This window comes from Mchenga conophoros, linkage group LG19 (assembly GCF_057382185.1).
Source record: "Mchenga conophoros isolate Kocher_MC1m ecotype Shallow Benthic linkage group LG19, M_conophoros_male_GT1.1, whole genome shotgun sequence".
Lineage (NCBI taxonomy): Eukaryota > Metazoa > Chordata > Actinopteri > Cichliformes > Cichlidae > Mchenga > Mchenga conophoros.
Genome location: NC_140544.1, coordinates 10245512 through 10262225, shown reverse-complemented (window position 1 = coordinate 10262225; position 16714 = coordinate 10245512). Strand labels below are relative to the sequence as shown.

The 16714-nt window shown below is 41.9% G+C and overlaps 1 protein-coding gene across 1 annotated transcript; it reads right to left on the bottom strand.

Moving 5' to 3' along the window:
* Positions 1-10173: 10173 nt before the first annotated feature.
* On the bottom strand, positions 10174-13115 carry LOC146551763 (ladderlectin-like). Its single transcript, XM_085257942.1, has 8 exons — positions 13005-13115; positions 12862-12919; positions 12710-12739; positions 12074-12106; positions 11567-11658; positions 11188-11313; positions 10933-11032; positions 10174-10463 (listed from the first exon to the last, which is right to left on the bottom strand). Exons 2-8 carry the CDS (start codon positions 12908-12910, stop codon positions 10393-10395), a joined length of 501 nt encoding a protein of 166 aa, XP_085114068.1. The 5' UTR covers positions 12911-12919; positions 13005-13115; the 3' UTR covers positions 10174-10392.
* Positions 13116-16714: the final 3599 nt, after the last annotated feature.

Genomic DNA, 16714 nt, shown 5'->3' with positions numbered 1-16714 from the left:
GCGTCGCCTGGCCCAGCCTCCGCAGCTTCATCATCTTCTGCCTCGCCTGGCCCAGCCTCCGCCTCAGCTTCATCATCTTCTGCCTCGCCTGGTCCAGCCTCCGCCTCGCCTGGTGCCGCAGGGATCACGCCACCTTCAGGTCCCAAACTACCGCCGCAACATCTTCGAGCATTTGTCAGGCCGCTTGTTGGGCATCATCACCACCGTGACCGCCCTCCGGACTTCTGTTGCCACCCCCGCCTTCTGCGTGGACGACCTCCTGCACGCCGCCACTGCCTTCCGCATTGCCGGCCTCCAGGACTGCATTCGCACCGCTGTTGCCGTCCGCACGGTCGGCCCCCGGACCTGCTTCCTCGTTGCCGTCCGCACGGTCGGCCCCCGGAACTGTTTCCTCGCCGTTGCTGTCGGCCTCCGGGTCGGCCCCCTGAACTTGTCCATCTGGGCCTTTTTGGACTATGGGGTGCACTGACAGAGGCGAGGCTGCTGGACACTGGCGCCGCCGGGCCCTCTGACCACCACCAGTAAGCAACGGGTGAAGTGTCTTGCCCAAGGACACAACGACCGAGACTGTCCGAGCCGGGGCTCGAACCGGCAACCTTCCGAACTCTTGAGCCACAATCACCCCGGCTTTATCTACTGAACGCTGCATCTACATATTTTGGCCATCCAATCGAGTTGTTTGTAAGCACACAATGTCCACCCACACCTTATCTCTCTCTGTCTTTCTTTCTGACTTACAGAAAGAAAGACAGAGAGACAGAGAGCCGTTGCTTACAGGAAGCAACGGCTGTTCTTCGCTGGATCGTTGTGAGAATCGTGTCAGTGAAAGTCGAGCGTCCCAGCAAGTATTTTCCCGTGCAGTGTGTGTTTAGAATCTAACAAGCGTTTCTTTGTGTACAGATTCCCTGGACTGTTTCCCTGGTGTGCGAGTGGATTCGTGTTTGGATTGTGTGGAGAGAGACGAGCGTGTTCCCCTGGATTTTCCACGGAGCCCTGCCCCCCTCACCTTTTGTACATAGCACTGCCCCGCATCTGTGTATATACACTCGTTGGACATTGTTCTTTAATAAATTCTCTTGTGTGCATCATCCCCGGAGTCCAGCGCGTGAGTCCACCTTGTACTTCGTGACATCTACTTCCTCTATTTCATTAGTTATATTTACCCCAGGTGTATATCCTCATTAGCCTGTCTATTTAAGCCCTCAGTTTCTCCCAGTTCCTTGTTTCATTGTCGTCAACTCCTCATGTGTGTTTCCTGTTCATTCAGTCATGTGCAGTCCTCTTAGTTCAGTCATTAACCCTTTAGAGCCGGTCGGAGCGGGCACGCCCTGTTTTACGTAACTATTTTAAAATCCCGGTAGCTCTGCAACCACGTAAGCTAGCGCAATAATTTTTTTTGCATATGAAACCGGAGGAGTTGTACTTACATCTTATGCCATCAGCTTGTCCTAGGTCACGGTTTCCTTCCACATATAGCTTTGCAAAAACTGCATAAAAAGCACTTGCAGCAACAAAAACATAATATTCCAGAAACACGCTTTGCCGATCCGATCAGCTGTTCATAACACTTCCTATGTTGGAATAGACGTCAGCGCGAACTTTTGCATGTCCGCCATTACCTGCCCGAAACCGGAAGTGACGTCATTTTGCGGAAATAGTCTTTTTTACCATCAGGGCCTCAGGGCCTATACTGCTCTTTTTAAAAGTTATGCTTGACTTCATGACTTTCTGTGTCGTTTCTGGGATGCTTAGGACTCATATTGCACTGCTGGAAATAGTTGATTTTGATGCATATGCTGCTTTTTTGCAAATTTGCAGTATAATATTTATTTTCGTTTTTCCTGCAGTGTATAAAAATTGGTGTATTTCAAAAATAAAACTATGAAGACACTCAAAATAAATTTCCTGTGGTGGGAAACCATTTTGTGCAACTTTTTTGTATTTACAGTTTTGAGGGATAAGCCTCTTAAATTTCTCTAACTAGAAATATATGTTAAAAAAGCAAAAACGATTTTCAGTTTTTTTGTAGTTTATTGCACTTTTTTGCAATTTATGTAATTACTATGCACTTAATGAATACATATTATTAAAATCTGGGCTATAATTGTTGTATTGATGTATAGCAACTTGAAATGCTCCCAAAAATGGCACCACAGCATGTAAAAATATAATATAAGCTCTGGCGGACTTGGTTCTATGGTAGGTCTTAAAGGGTTAAGCAGTGTGCATATTCTAAACCAGCTGGCGAGTCCTGCGTTTGGGTCCTTTCTCTCCTTATTCCACACACTGAACGTGACACAAATTTAACACTGTGGAGACAAGCATCAATATTCTGGTTAGATAAGAGAAGCTTGGAAAGAAAACAACTGGACTTCTTTAAGATGCTTGAAGACATTTCACTTCTTAGCTGAGAAGCTTCTTCAGTTCTAAAACCAAATGGTGGAGAGTCCCAGGGATTGAAATCCTAGCGGGGGTTGTCCCTTACGCTCTGAACGACCATCCTCAAACAGAGCGTAAGGGACAACAGCTTTCTGCCACCTTCAATGCAGTTTTGACATCCTTCCCAGGTCCCAAAACCCCCACTCACATTTTGTGTCAAATGATCTCAATGGATCATATGATAGGGTGAGGCAAGGTTTCGCAATGGTTTAACCCCAAACTTCTATCGAAAATGAACTACTGTGGAGGTATGTAACAACGACATGGTCCGCCACACTACTCCTTTTTTCACACCTTGTGATAAGGCACATAATCAACAGTGGGTCAGCAACCCTCTTAAGGGACAACTCCCACTAGGGCTTAAATACCTGGGACATTACCTGCCAGGTATTACATACCTAGGACCGCTCGCCCCTGCGGGCGGTCAGTCCTCCAAGCTCGGGTCCTCTACGAGAGGCTCGGGAGCTTGAGGGTCCTGTGCAGTATCTTAGCTGTTCCCAAGACTGCACTCTTCTGGACAGAGATCTAAATAATAATAATAATGGATTGCATTTATATAGCACTATTCATTCACTCTCACATTCACACACTGGTGGAGGTAGCTACAGTTGTAGCCACAGCTGCCCTGGGGCAGACTGACAGAGGCGAGGCTGCCATATCGCACCATCGGCCCCTCTGGCCATCACCAGTAGGCGGTAGGTGAAGTGTCTTGCCCAAGGACACAACGACCGAGACTGTCCGAGCCGGGGCTCGAACCGGCAACCTTCCGATTACAAGACTCTCTAGACTCTCTAGACTGACTCTCTCTCTCTCTCTCTCTCTCTCTCTCTCTCTATATATATATATATATAGCTGGATAGCGTAGTGGTTAAACTACACGCCTTTGGAACAGAGGATCGCAAGTTCGATTCCTGCCTGGGGCGTCTGTATCCAGTAAGGGTCCTAAGGCTAGACCCCCTATGCTAAGCAAGCCTACCGCAGACATGAGCGAGACAGATAAATATGAAGGCATGCCGGCTCGGACGTCGCCCGGATCAACAAGGTCCGCGTCAGGTGTTGAGGAACCAGGGCACCCTGACGAAAAGTGGGCTACTGGAACAAGAAGGCATCGGTGGGCAAGGGACGAAAACAGGGCGTTGTTGGAATGCTACTACGCAAGTAACCCCGGCGGAAGGGGCTACATGAATAGGATGAGGGACCTATGGATTCTTCGATACCCAACATCCACAATGACGGCGAAACAACTAGTAGCTCAGTGTTCCAACATTCGAAAGAAGGGACTGCTCTCACAGCTAGAGATTGACGAGGTACAACACAAATGCTACGGCAAGGAGGAGTCAGGACGCCAGGTCAGGGGGGAGATATCATCACCCCCACCCGAGATTGGGTACATAGCCCCAAGTGCGATAGGAGAAGGATCGTTGAGTGCGAGAGGAACTGACCTGAAAAATAGGATCATGGCCAAGCTTGAAACCTGGATCCCCCGTAGCCGGTTACCAAGATTACGTGAAGTACCCCCAGAAGGTCTGCTAGATGATGTTAATGCAGCACTACGGGCAATACCTACAACCACGATTACCGACACTAACAAGCTGATCTACAATACGGCAGCAGTGATCAGTGAGATGCTTGGCTACAAGTTGAACAGCCACAAGGGGCAGTACCCTCCATGGAGAAGGAGGCTAGAGGGCAAGATCAAAGTAGCACGGAGGGAGGTTAGCCAACTAACGGAGTTGCAGAAAGGTGCGACAAATAAGGTGCCTAAGAAATACAGCAAGTTGTCCATACCTGAGGCCTTGGAAACTGCCAAGCAAAGACTCACAGCCTTGGCCAGCTGCTTGAGGAGGTACACCAGAGAGATAGAAGGCAGGAGAATAAACCAGCTGTTCTCCACAGAACCAGCAAAGGTGTACTCTCAGTGGCAAGGGAACAATAAGAGAACAGCACCACCAAGGCTGGAGACGGAGCAATACTGGAAGAGCATATGGGAGAAGGATGCAACCCATAACGGCAATGCTCAGTGGCTAGAGGATCTGAGGGCAGACCACAGCGACCTCCCTGAACAGGGTCCAGTAACCATCACAGTGGCAGATATCCAAGAAAGGGTCTCCAGTATGAAGAGTTGGACAGCACCAGGGCCCGACATGGTTCACGCCTACTGGCTGAAGAAGCTGACTGCACTCCACGAGCGTCTGGCAGCACAAATGAACCAGCTGCTAGTTAATGAAAGACACCCGGAATGGCTAACTGAAGGCCGGACGGTCCTGATCCCCAAGGACCCCAAGAAGGGACCGGTCCCCTCCAACTACCGACCAATAACCTGCCTCAGTACTACATGGAAGCTCCTGTCAGGCATCATATCGGCTAAGATGAACAGGCACATGGGTCAATACATGAGCGGGACACAGAAAGGAATTGGCAAGAATACCAGAGGTGCAAAACACCAGCTACTGGTAGACAGAACAATCAGCCGAGACTGCAAGACCAGACTGACCAACCTGTGCACTGCCTGGATTGATTACAAGAAGGCCTATGACTCAATGCCCCACAGCTGGATACTGGAATGCCTAGAATTGTACAAGATCAATGGGACCCTAAGAGCCTTCATCAGGAACTCAATGGGGATGTGGCGTACAACACTAGAGGCCAACTCCAAGCCCATAGCACAAGTTACCATCAAGTGCGGGATCTACCAAGGAGATGCCCTGTCCCCACTGCTGTTCTGCATAGGCCTGAACCCCCTCAGTGAGATCATTAACAAGACTGGCTACGGATACCGACTACGGAACGGAGCAGTTGTCAGCCACCTCCTGTACATGGATGACATCAAGCTGTATGCCAAGAGTGAACGAGACATCGATTCACTGATCCACACTACCAGGCTATACAGCAATGACATTGGAATGTCGTTCGGACTGGAGAAGTGTAGTCGGATGGTAACAAAGAGAGGGAAGGTAGTCAGAACTGAGGGGATTGAACTACCAGAAGGCAACATTGCAGACATAGAGGACAGTTACAAGTACCTGGGGATCCCGCAGGCAAATGGGAACCATGAAGAGGCCGCTAGAAAGGCTGAAACCACCAAGTACCTGCAGAGGGTCAGGCAAGTCCTGAGGAGTCAGCTGAATGGTAAGAACAAGATCCGGGCCATCAACACATACGCCCTGCCCGTGATCAGGTACCCTGCTGGGGTAATAAGCTGGCCAAAGGAGGAGATAGAAGCCACTGACATAAAGACAAGAAAGCTCCTGACCATGCATGGAGGGTTTCACCCCAAGTCCAGCACCCTGAGGCTGTACGCTAAGCGGAAGGAAGGGGGCCGGGGACTGGTGAGTGTCAGCACCACAGTCCAGGATGAGACAAGGAACATCCAAGAATACATTGGGAAGATGGCCCCAACTGACCGAGTGCTCAGTGAATACCTCAGGCAGCAGAAACCCAAGAATGAGGAGGGAGACGAGGAACCATCATGGAAGGACAGGCCCCTGCACGGTATGTACCACCGGCAATAGAGGAGGTGGCTGATATCCAGAAATCCTACCAGTGGCTGGACAAAGCTGGACTGAAAGACAGCACAGAGGCACTAATCATGGCAGCACAAGAACAAGCTCTGAGTACAAGATCCATAGAGGCTGGGGTCTATCACACCAGGCAAGACCCCAGGTGCAGGCTGTGTAAAGATGCCCCAGAGACTATCCAGCACATAACAGCAGGGTGCAAGATGCTAGCAGGCAAGGCATACATGGAACGCCATAACCAAGTGGCCGGCATAGTGTACAGGAACATCTGTGCCGAGTATAACCTAGAAGTCCCGAGGTCAAAATGGGAGATGCCCCCAAGGGTGGTGGAGAATGACCGAGCTAAGATCCTGTGGGACTTCCAGATACAGACGGACAAAATGGTGGTGGGTAACCAACCGGACATAGTGGTGGTAGACAAACAGAAGAAGACGGCCGTAGTGATCGATGTAGCGGTTCCCAATGACAGCAATATCAGGAAGAAGGAACACGAGAAGCTGGAGAAATACCAAGGGCTCAGAGAAGAGCTCGAGAGGATGTGGAGGGTGAAGGTAACGGTGGTCCCCGTGGTAATCGGAGCACTAGGTGCGGTGACTCCCAAGCTAGGCGAGTGGCTCCAGCAGATCCCGGGAAAAACATCGGAGATCTCTGTCCAGAAGAGCGCAGTCCTGGGAACAGCTAAGATACTGCGCAGGACCCTCAAGCTCCCAGGCCTCTGGTAGAGGACCCGAGCTTGAAGGATAAACCGCCCGCAGGGGCGTGCTGGGTGTTTTTATTTATTATGAGCTGGAATGTGCAGAAAATAGGTTTAAATATTAAACAAATTTCTTCCAGTCAGAGAATGTTGCATATAATTACATTTTTGCTTGATGCATAAAGTTAAAAGATTAAAACTAATAAAACAAGTTTTAAAAAGATACTTTTCCATTTGATTACATTTTGTATGATGGATTATGCAGAAAAAGTAGAATTGGGCTGAAAGATCTATCGCTTTATCACCTATTCAGGTTGTAAATCGTGTTTTTAAAAAGTAACTAAGTAACTAATAAGTAATTAATTACTTTTGAAAATAAGTAATCAGTAAAGTAACGGGATCACTTTTTTGGGGAAGTAATCAGTAATTAGCTACTGATTACTTTTTTCAAGTAACTTGACCAACACTGTTAATTAGTCATTGTCAATTGTTGATTTCTCCTGTTCTCATTGTATGACGTATTTTGATGGCTGTTTTGTAGCCGTTTGCATACAATGCATACTCTCTCTCTCTCTTCATATGTGTGTGTGTTTCTCTGGTGAAATTCAGTATGGTTCCGACAACAGTTTTAGCTTTATGTTAATGTACAATCCTTAATATGTTTTATGTGTGTGTCTGTGTGTGCACCAGAGGGAGTGTTCGCCCAGGGCGCCAAACAGGCTAGGACCACCACTGGTTATCCAAATAACTGTAATTCATTTGTGTAAGATCACACTTTGAATATCTTCACATTGGACTACAACCCTTTATAATCAACCTGTCTACTAATCAGTCAGAAATAGACTATGGCTTCATTTTTGAAATATTTCAAAAGTTTACCTGTTTAACTATGTATCCATTACACAGCATACCTGGTTGTATACTAAAACAATACCACAATCTCATTAAAGAATTTCTCTGGGCAGGGAGGAAGCCTAAAGTGGGCCACCATAGAAAAGATTCTTGTCACACCCTTTCACCCTATACAGATGTCATCACAACAATCCAGTGGTAAAGAGACACAATTACTGAACACTCTCAGGAGGTTTGGGCAAAGGCTACAAAATGTACAAACTCTCCGATTACAAACAGCAATATGCGTCACTTTGGTATAGCCCAGAATTAAAAATAGAGAAACAAATATTATTTTGAAAAAGAACTCTTGGTAATGGAATTCATACAATTAGTGACTTCTGTAAAGATGGTATTCTTAAATCTTTTGTTGAGTTAGTTCAAGAGTACAACCTATGAGATAGGGGTGACTTCTGGAAGTATTTGCAGATTAGACATTGCATAGAAAATTTTCAGCCAAACAAAGCAGATAATTCAGTAGTTAACCCAACCCCATCTAATCACAAGGCATTACTATTCCACAGTAACTCAATTCACATGACCACCAGCACATGTGACAATCTAAGAATTATCTAGTAGAGAGAAATAGAATTGTGAAATAGATACCTGGGAATATATCTTGGCTGATAATGGTAAAAGTAACAGACATGTTAGACATAACATCATGGACATCATGCAGGCTTTTTAGAACAGGATTTATAAATAAAAATGTCTGTTGTAAATGTGAAAAGGAAACTGCCACCTTTCTGTATTTGTGACAGGTTGAAGGACTACTGCATATAAAACTGTTCAGTTAATACTAATTCATATCAGTTGATATAAGGACGAAAATAATGTAAATATGGTAAGAAAATGGTTAAGAGTTTATTATTTTTCATGTTATATTAATGGCTTTCATGTTACTTAAGAGAACTACAATCTATACATCTCTGATCGGCTAGTAAGCCTTTTTTGGGATTGATTAGTAGTGTCTCTATTCTCCACTAGGGGGCTTTCGCGCGTTCTCCTCACTGCAATAAACGACTGCATGAGAGACGCAAGTCATAATCACTCTCGTGATTCTTTTCTCCCTGTTTTGAGGGGTGTAACACATTTCATATTGGAATGTGCCAATGTTAAGCTATTTTGGCATAGAATATAAAGCTCCAAGAGAAATGAGTAAGACTAAGCCACTGTCCCTATGTTTAGGTCTTCTACGAGATAAAACAGTAATTCCACCACTGCAAAAATGGTGCACAGTCAGGTTTGTCTCTGCAGCCAGAATTATACTGAGACATTGCCCACAAACCCAACATTCCAAGAGTGGAAAGTTCTAATGTGTGAGACTGTCATATCAGGCTATTCTGACTGGATTGAGGGGCAAAGGGCCTGTGGTACTAGAGATTTGGGATTGCTTTGCATGGTACCTCACCCCTACTAGTGTCTGACTGTGATCTCTACTAGAAAAACTTTAAGGAACACATTAAGGAACACAGGGGAGATAAAATAAACAGAAAATTCAAGGACCTAAATATAGCCTATGATGAAAACTCAAAAGTTCATGGAAAATACAATACTCAAACAACCATAAATTTTACAGAACTCAAAAAAACTGGGTCAGAGACCCAGGATTATGACGGTGGCGCCAGTGTCCGGCAGCCTCGCCTCTGTCAGTGCGCCCCAGGGCAGCTGTGGGTACAATGTAGCTTGCTATCGCCAGTGTGTGAATGTGTGTGTGAATGGGTGAATGACTGAATGTAGTGTAAAGCGCTTTGGGGTCCTTAAGGACTAGAAAAGCGCTATACAAATGCAGGCCATTTACCATTTTACCATAAACAATTCTTGACCTAGTAGGGGTGCTAAAAGATGTTCTTAGAGTGACTGCACATTTCTGTTTTTTGGGGGGTTTGTTTTCTTTTTTGTTGTTGTTATTTGTTTGGTTTTTTTTAACAATTATTTTATTACGCAATGATTCAATTTTCACAGGCCAAAACATGTGCTGTAATCAAAATGCTGATAGGACAGATATCACATTGGAAAAACATTTGGAGTAATTTTGGCCCACGTGTCTTTGGGGGGTTTTTGAGCATGAATCGCTTTCATAAGTTCATACCACAGCATCTTAAACGAATTCAGGTCAGGACTTTGACTAGACCACTCCAAAGGTTTCATTTTGTTTTTGTTAATGTGATTTTGCACAAAGTAAATAAACTTGAAAACTGAAATGAATTACCATCTTATAATCTGATTGTCTTTTATGCACACCAATGTCATGCTGCCTAGCTGTTGTTCTGGATTTCTGCTCTGGTTCATGCTCATTTGTTTCTCCTCTGTATTTTAGACTTTAAATAAACCTCCTAAACAGTTCCTGCCTGCCTGGGTATTTCAACCCAGATCCTCTTTCCTGTTATCAGTGAACATCCCTGATGGTGTTTCTGCACTTGCATGCATGTGTTCATCTATTAATTTAACCAAATCTCTCACACAAAACAACCTAGATTCATAAGGAGCATTACAGACCAGAGGCAAATCACATAAATCTAATTTTGGGATGTATGGCTTTACTGCCCCTTTAATTTCTGGTATTGGTATTGTTTATTGTTATTTGGGTTTGAAAGAATTTTAAGGAGACTTACAAGAGGTACAAGAAAGGAAATTACACATTGTCTTTATTATAGAAAAGAAATTGTTACACTGACCAACAAAGTTTAAAATTTACTAGCACTTCATTATTTAAGTCTTTGAAGAATACATTTTTAGAAATTAAAAAAAATCTCCCATTCAATAACACATACAACAGAGTTTATGCTTTTAAACAGAAAAAAAATACAATGTGGTCCACCCACAGGCCTCAGATGTTTAGCATAAATGTTAACAACCAAATGGATTCTTAGAGCAGATGAAAGAATAACTGGAAGTACACAGAGTGTTACCCCAACCATCTGGAATTAGAAAGAGACAAATCAAAATTAACACTAAATTAATCAAGGCAGTGGTTTTTATCAGCAATTAACAGCATTTAAATAGAGGTCAGCACCTATTGATTCTTATTTAAAAATATATTCATTTCATCCAAGTTGAAATATTTCACCTAGATTAACACCCCACCTGCAGTTACCCTGTGCCCCAGCAGTTTGGCATTCTCTGCAGCAGACTGACAAATTCTGCACCGTTATTCCCAGTAAACAAACCCTTATGTGTTTGGGCACAATAATACACTTTACTGACACACTGTATATCAGATTTAACAAAATGGCATACATTTAAACACAGGGTGTGTCAGTCTCATAGCTTGAAAGAAGTCATGTATCAAATTTGATCTGAACTGACATATCAAGGTTAACTCTACAGGCAATGCTCTATGTAAGAAAATAAAATAATATAACATTTTCAGATGCTGATATTACTCACAGGTGGATCGTAGGAAGAGGCAAGGGTAGCTGCTGGAAGAGGACTGGCTGTACCAGTTGGTGTAATAGAAACCCTCACGGTCAATCCAAAGCCACTGGTTCTGAGATGCAAAGAACATATGTGTGAGGGAGTGTTGACTTAGTCTCTTCATTTATTCTCATATCCATTCTGTGTAAGTCTAGACCCACTTCCGACCAGGACCAAAGTTTGATCTGGACTGACTGAGGTGGTGTTTCTTTTTTTCTAAAACTCTACCTGCAGGCTGAAACCTCCCAGCCAAGCAGTAATCTGACCCGCTGTCTGTGTCATCTGTTGGAGGAAGCTGTACTCTCTGAGGTTGGTAACTGAGGCCAGATTGCCACCCAGACTATTGCAGTACTCCTATTGGATAGATGAACATAAAGAGATGTATCATTAAGCTGCAGTGTGAACTTAAAGCTCTGTGAGTCATGTGGGAGACTGACTGTCCTACAAATATATACAATCACCAAAGCTTTAGTTCAGGTGAAGCAGAGACCGCCATTTCTATGATTTCCATGAAAGGGTGTTTCTAAAAATTTGCTCAGCTAATTCAAAAACCATGGAACATCTCATTGTTCGGGTGTAAATGTATAGTTGAGCTCAATGACAGTACCTCAGCAGAGAACCAGGACCTGGGACTATTGATGAACTTGAAGCAGCGAGGACCATAGCTGAACCAGCCATCTGGACAGAAGCTAAAACGAGCTGCAGGCAGACAGTGATGAATACTTCATTATTGTGTCTACTTTTGTTTCTTTACTTTTGATCATGCTTTTATAGCATGTTTAACAGCCTCAAAAACCATATTAAAATGACATTTTAATGGGAGAGAAAATGTATTTAAAGTAAAGTAAAGTAAGTAAAGACATTTGACAAAAGGTAAAATTCCTATTGCTCATCAGTTTCACCACAGCATTCTTTCCAATCAATCCTTAGTTGGGGTGCCAAAAATATGGGCACTATATTTAATAAGCTTACACATTCATACATATCCAAACTTCTCTACTGTGGCCTGCAGAGAGAGGTGTTTGAATTTGATTTGACTATTTGTTGCTGTTAATTAAAAGCTTATTTACCAGTGAACTAAACAAGGTCAAAAAGGGAAGTGAAAGAGTCTTACCTTGAGGTTTGGCTGCTCCTTCAAACTCCTGGGCTGCACAAAAACAAATTAACACAATCAGTGATAAAAAGGAAGATATATATCATTTTAAGAATGTTCTCATTGGTTCCTACACACAACATGTGAAGCACTTTACAATGTGACTGACTCTAAACTAGATATGTTAGCTGACTGTGAGCACGTGTGACTTCAAAGACTACGTCAGGCACCATCACCTTATTTATTGTGAATGTTTTCAGCTGCCTTCATGAGAAACTGAAATTGCATACAGGTCATTTATGTGCCTTGTAATGAGGCCAAGTTAAATATGTGTGAGTTGGTTAAGGATGCACATTGCTAACCTTCAAACTGTGTAACAGTGAAATTCAAAGCAACATTCAAGTTGTAACTGTACTGAAGATACTACACTTGAAATTTGAGATCATATTGAAGTCTAAGGTTGTGGTGCTGAAACGCTGGTTGAACTGTAGTCAGACTGTTTTGATTATTTATTGTGGGTTCTCTTGTCTGTCACAGTGCAGGCTAAGTATGACACAAAAGCCAACAGCGAAGGGGACACTGACCACACGTGTGTTGGTGTTAGATTCTGTTCTCACTGTCTTTGTACGTCTTAAAAGAAACACTTTCAACACTCACCTGAAGTCTGCTGATTGTCTTCAGCTGGAACTGCAGAGAAAAATGACACAGTCAGTAAAAATGGTGCATTAGTGAGTCTCCCATCACTTCTTCAGGGTTGGCTGATTGACTGATGAGCAGGTTTGTTTGAGTCTGTGTGTGCTGAATATTACCTGCCAGTGCAGCATAGAGGAGAGCGGAGAGGAGCAGGACAGTCTTCATGTTGATCCTCTGTTATGAAATAAACAAAAACAGCCAATGAATATCCAGAAAGAGCACAGGCATGAAGTCAGTGAATGAAAAGTAGGATTCTTACCTGTCAGGTAAAGATGTTGTTCAAGTATCAGCTGAGTGATGCAGTAATGACGGGGAACTTCTCTGGTCTTTATATACGTAAACTGAGTCACATCAGGTCACGTTCCTGTGGGCGTATGCAGGCCAGGAAGATATTTGCAGAGTGCACATAAAGGTATGTACTTGAACTCTGATCTGTTTGGTAAACAGGAAGTTATTGATGTGTAAATTGTATCTGGCACATGTATTGTGATACATGACCTCATGTTGTTTTGACTTGGTGCAATACAAAAGCAGTGAACTGAAATCTATTGAACATTAACAGTTGTCGTCAAAAAATGACACAATTCATGGTCTTGAAAATGTATTTCCACCTGTTAGTTTGTACATGATAGGCATGTAACAATACTTGATTCAAACAAGCAAGTAAATGAAAACAAGGACAAAACAATGAATGACGGTTCTTGTGATATATTCAAAATATACACAAGCTATGACATATGAACAGGACTGACTACCAAATAAAAAAATAACATTAGCCAAATAATATTAGCAGAGCAATCACAAGGCAAGTGGTATAAATTTAAAAGTTGTCTTTAAAGTTTTAAAACTTGTCTGAGTGTTAATGCTAAAGTTTAGACATGATACTCAAACATCATGTTTTCTTGAAGCACAATGATTCATTTATGAAACACTGTTAACGGACATTTAAGCAGTAAAACCAGATAAATAAACCGTCTTATTTCCTTATGACTGTATTTAATTGAAGTCCTTGCTGATGCAATACTTCAGTTAGGAAATCCGTTAATGATTTATTGGAACCATAAAGAGACCTGATGAATGTAAAAACAAAGAACTATTGTTTTACCTGATCTTGCTCTGTGAGGGCCTGATATACACATATGAGGACATTCGTTTCAAATTTTGATAGAACAGTGGCAGTATAATGTCCTTGTAAGTGGATATCAGGCCCTCACAGAGCAAAATTTAGTAATGTGGTCTAGACAACCCAAAATGTGGTCTCCACATATGTGGACGCCAGGTCCTAGGAGGTTAAAGGACAATTTTTGGCAAGCTGATTTACACAAATTCAACTAGACAACTTGACTAGACAACATGAAAATATAATCTCATATTAACTGTTTAACTGTTAATATGAGATTAACAATTAATATCATGTTAACTGTTCTGCTGGGATTTGGTTTCAAATAATGAAACCAAATCCCAGCAGAACAGGAATAGAAATCATTAAGAAACTCTAAGAATTCAGCTCCTTGACTGGCAACAAGCAAAATGGCAGCAGAAAAGTGGCTCAGAAAGTTAAAAGTAGCTACCAATTTGTAGTGATCTAGCCTAAATTAGTTAACATTTTTGACACAGTCTCCACACTATAGGAACAGTTTACACTTGTGCTATATTTCAGGTAAATTTTTAAATCTGCACCACTAATTTAATGACAAATAAGTCATGAAATGACTCTGCCGTCTTCTTTCTGGTGCAGTAGCAAAAATTGTGCTTGAAGTAAACAAAATTGAACTGAGATGAACTGAACATTAATAGTGGTCGCCAGTTAATGACACCCTAAACCTTTTTGCAAACTTCATTGTCTCGAAAATGTATTTTTACTTATCAATTTACTCTCAGTAAGCATGATGACATTAATTAATGACATGAATCTCATATTCAACAAAAGTACCATTTAATGGAGTGTAAAGAGCAGACATTTGTAGATATTGTAGTAGAAAAGGCATCCAGAACGGTTGCTTCTACGTTATTCTGGTACTGCCATAAAACTGTATTAAAACTGTATTAAAACATAAAACTGTACATGAACCACTACTACATCTTAAATACTACAGCTGTTCTGTTACTCAACATAGTTACCAAGACAAACCACACCATTTCCTCATATTCTAACTTGGATGTTATTCTTTCCTATCACTATTACAGTTAAAGAAATACGTGTCCTTGAGGGCTAGCATTATTTGAGTATCGTAATTCCTGATGCTGCTCACCTCTGCAGTAAATCAGGAATTTAAACAGGGTGTTTGTGTATTAAAAGTAAAGTTTTAACTGTTAACAGCATGTACCAGAGATAGTGACATTAATAAAACATTCAGTATTGCTTTCTGGATCTGATTTAGGGTTAATTTTAACTCAAACGGTTTGGAGTGTGTGGAAATGCAGTGCACCATACTGCCCTTTCTGACTAAAGAAAAGGAAGATCACAAGGTATGAAATGATCAGAGCAGAGTAAAAGGTCCAAATCAGAAACAAAAGCACAGACTGAGCATTTTTCTAAAGTCTAGACATGTTTAAATGAAAATCAATGTAATAAAGTGTCACAGAATTTGATTTTATTTAAGCAATTGGGAAAAGAAACGTCTTAACCCTTTCGCGCATAATGGTCACTACAGTGGACGGCTACTCGAAGGCTGTTTGCTTGTATTTGTGTCAGTATTGATGGTATACTTAACATAAACCACTACATTGGACACTGATGTGTAACTCCATACCCTGCCACCCACTGGTCGTTTAATGTTACCACAGATGTATGACGTGTTTCATTGTAATTATTGTTACCCTGTCATGCATGAATTATGACGACCTCAGTCAGGATAGAAGTATTTTTATTCATGTTTTCATGCCTAAAGATGAATAAAAATCCTGACTGAGGTTGTCATAATTCATGCATGAAAGGGTAAAAATGCTTCCAGATTGTAAAATTCAGAAAGCTATTTCATCATGTTAGCTCTTAGATCTGAGATATCTACCAGGTTGATATATTTTGAGCCTACATCACAGTAAGCTTTTAGATTATGTGTATTTTATTTATTAATCATTATTTGCATAGACTTCCAACACACCAAATACACAGACAGCAAAAGTAAACAAAATAAGTCTACCAATGTGTCTGAAACAAAGAGCAAAACACAAAAACAACTATGATGTATGAACTTCCACACTAATGAAGCTAAAAAAGGTCATTATCTCAGGCAAAAAAAACAACAAAAAAAAAACCCCACAGGGGCAGTAATAGTCAGGCAAAACATTTGCAGCTGGGTATAACTGCATACATATAAAAACTACCTGAAATCCTTTTAGTGAAAGCACTTCCTTTAGATTTAGTTCATTTTGCATCGGAACACCCTTGTTCCTAATTTAGTGTCAGCTTTCAGGACAAAAACAAGTCTTGGGGCAGAAAAGAATAACTTCCAACACTGTTCTGATCAACGTGGGTCATTAAGCAAGATCGACACAAAGTCAGATTAGACTTAATAAGTTCATATCAGTCTTACTAAACAATGACATTAAAGACACGTTCATGTTATTACAATATAGCACAGGACTTTTTCACACTAAGATCAGATAGATCTGTCAAAACAAAAACAAACAAACAGAGAACAACAATGAATTATGGTTCTTCAAAATATACACAAGCTATGACATATGAAGAGGACTAGTTACCAAATAACATTAGTGGAACAGTTGCAAAACCAGTGGTCTAAATCTGAAGCTAAACCTGGTCTTAGTGCTAACTCTAAACTTTAGACATGATACTCAAACATCAAATTTACTTGGAGCACAATGATCTGTTTATGAAAAACATAATCTGTTTCTGGGTTCATGGACATTTAAGCAGTAAAACCAGTCAAATAAACTGTGTGTTATTTCCTTTTGACTGGATTTCGCAGAAGTCATTTTTTCCTTGGCAGTGATGCAATGTTTCAG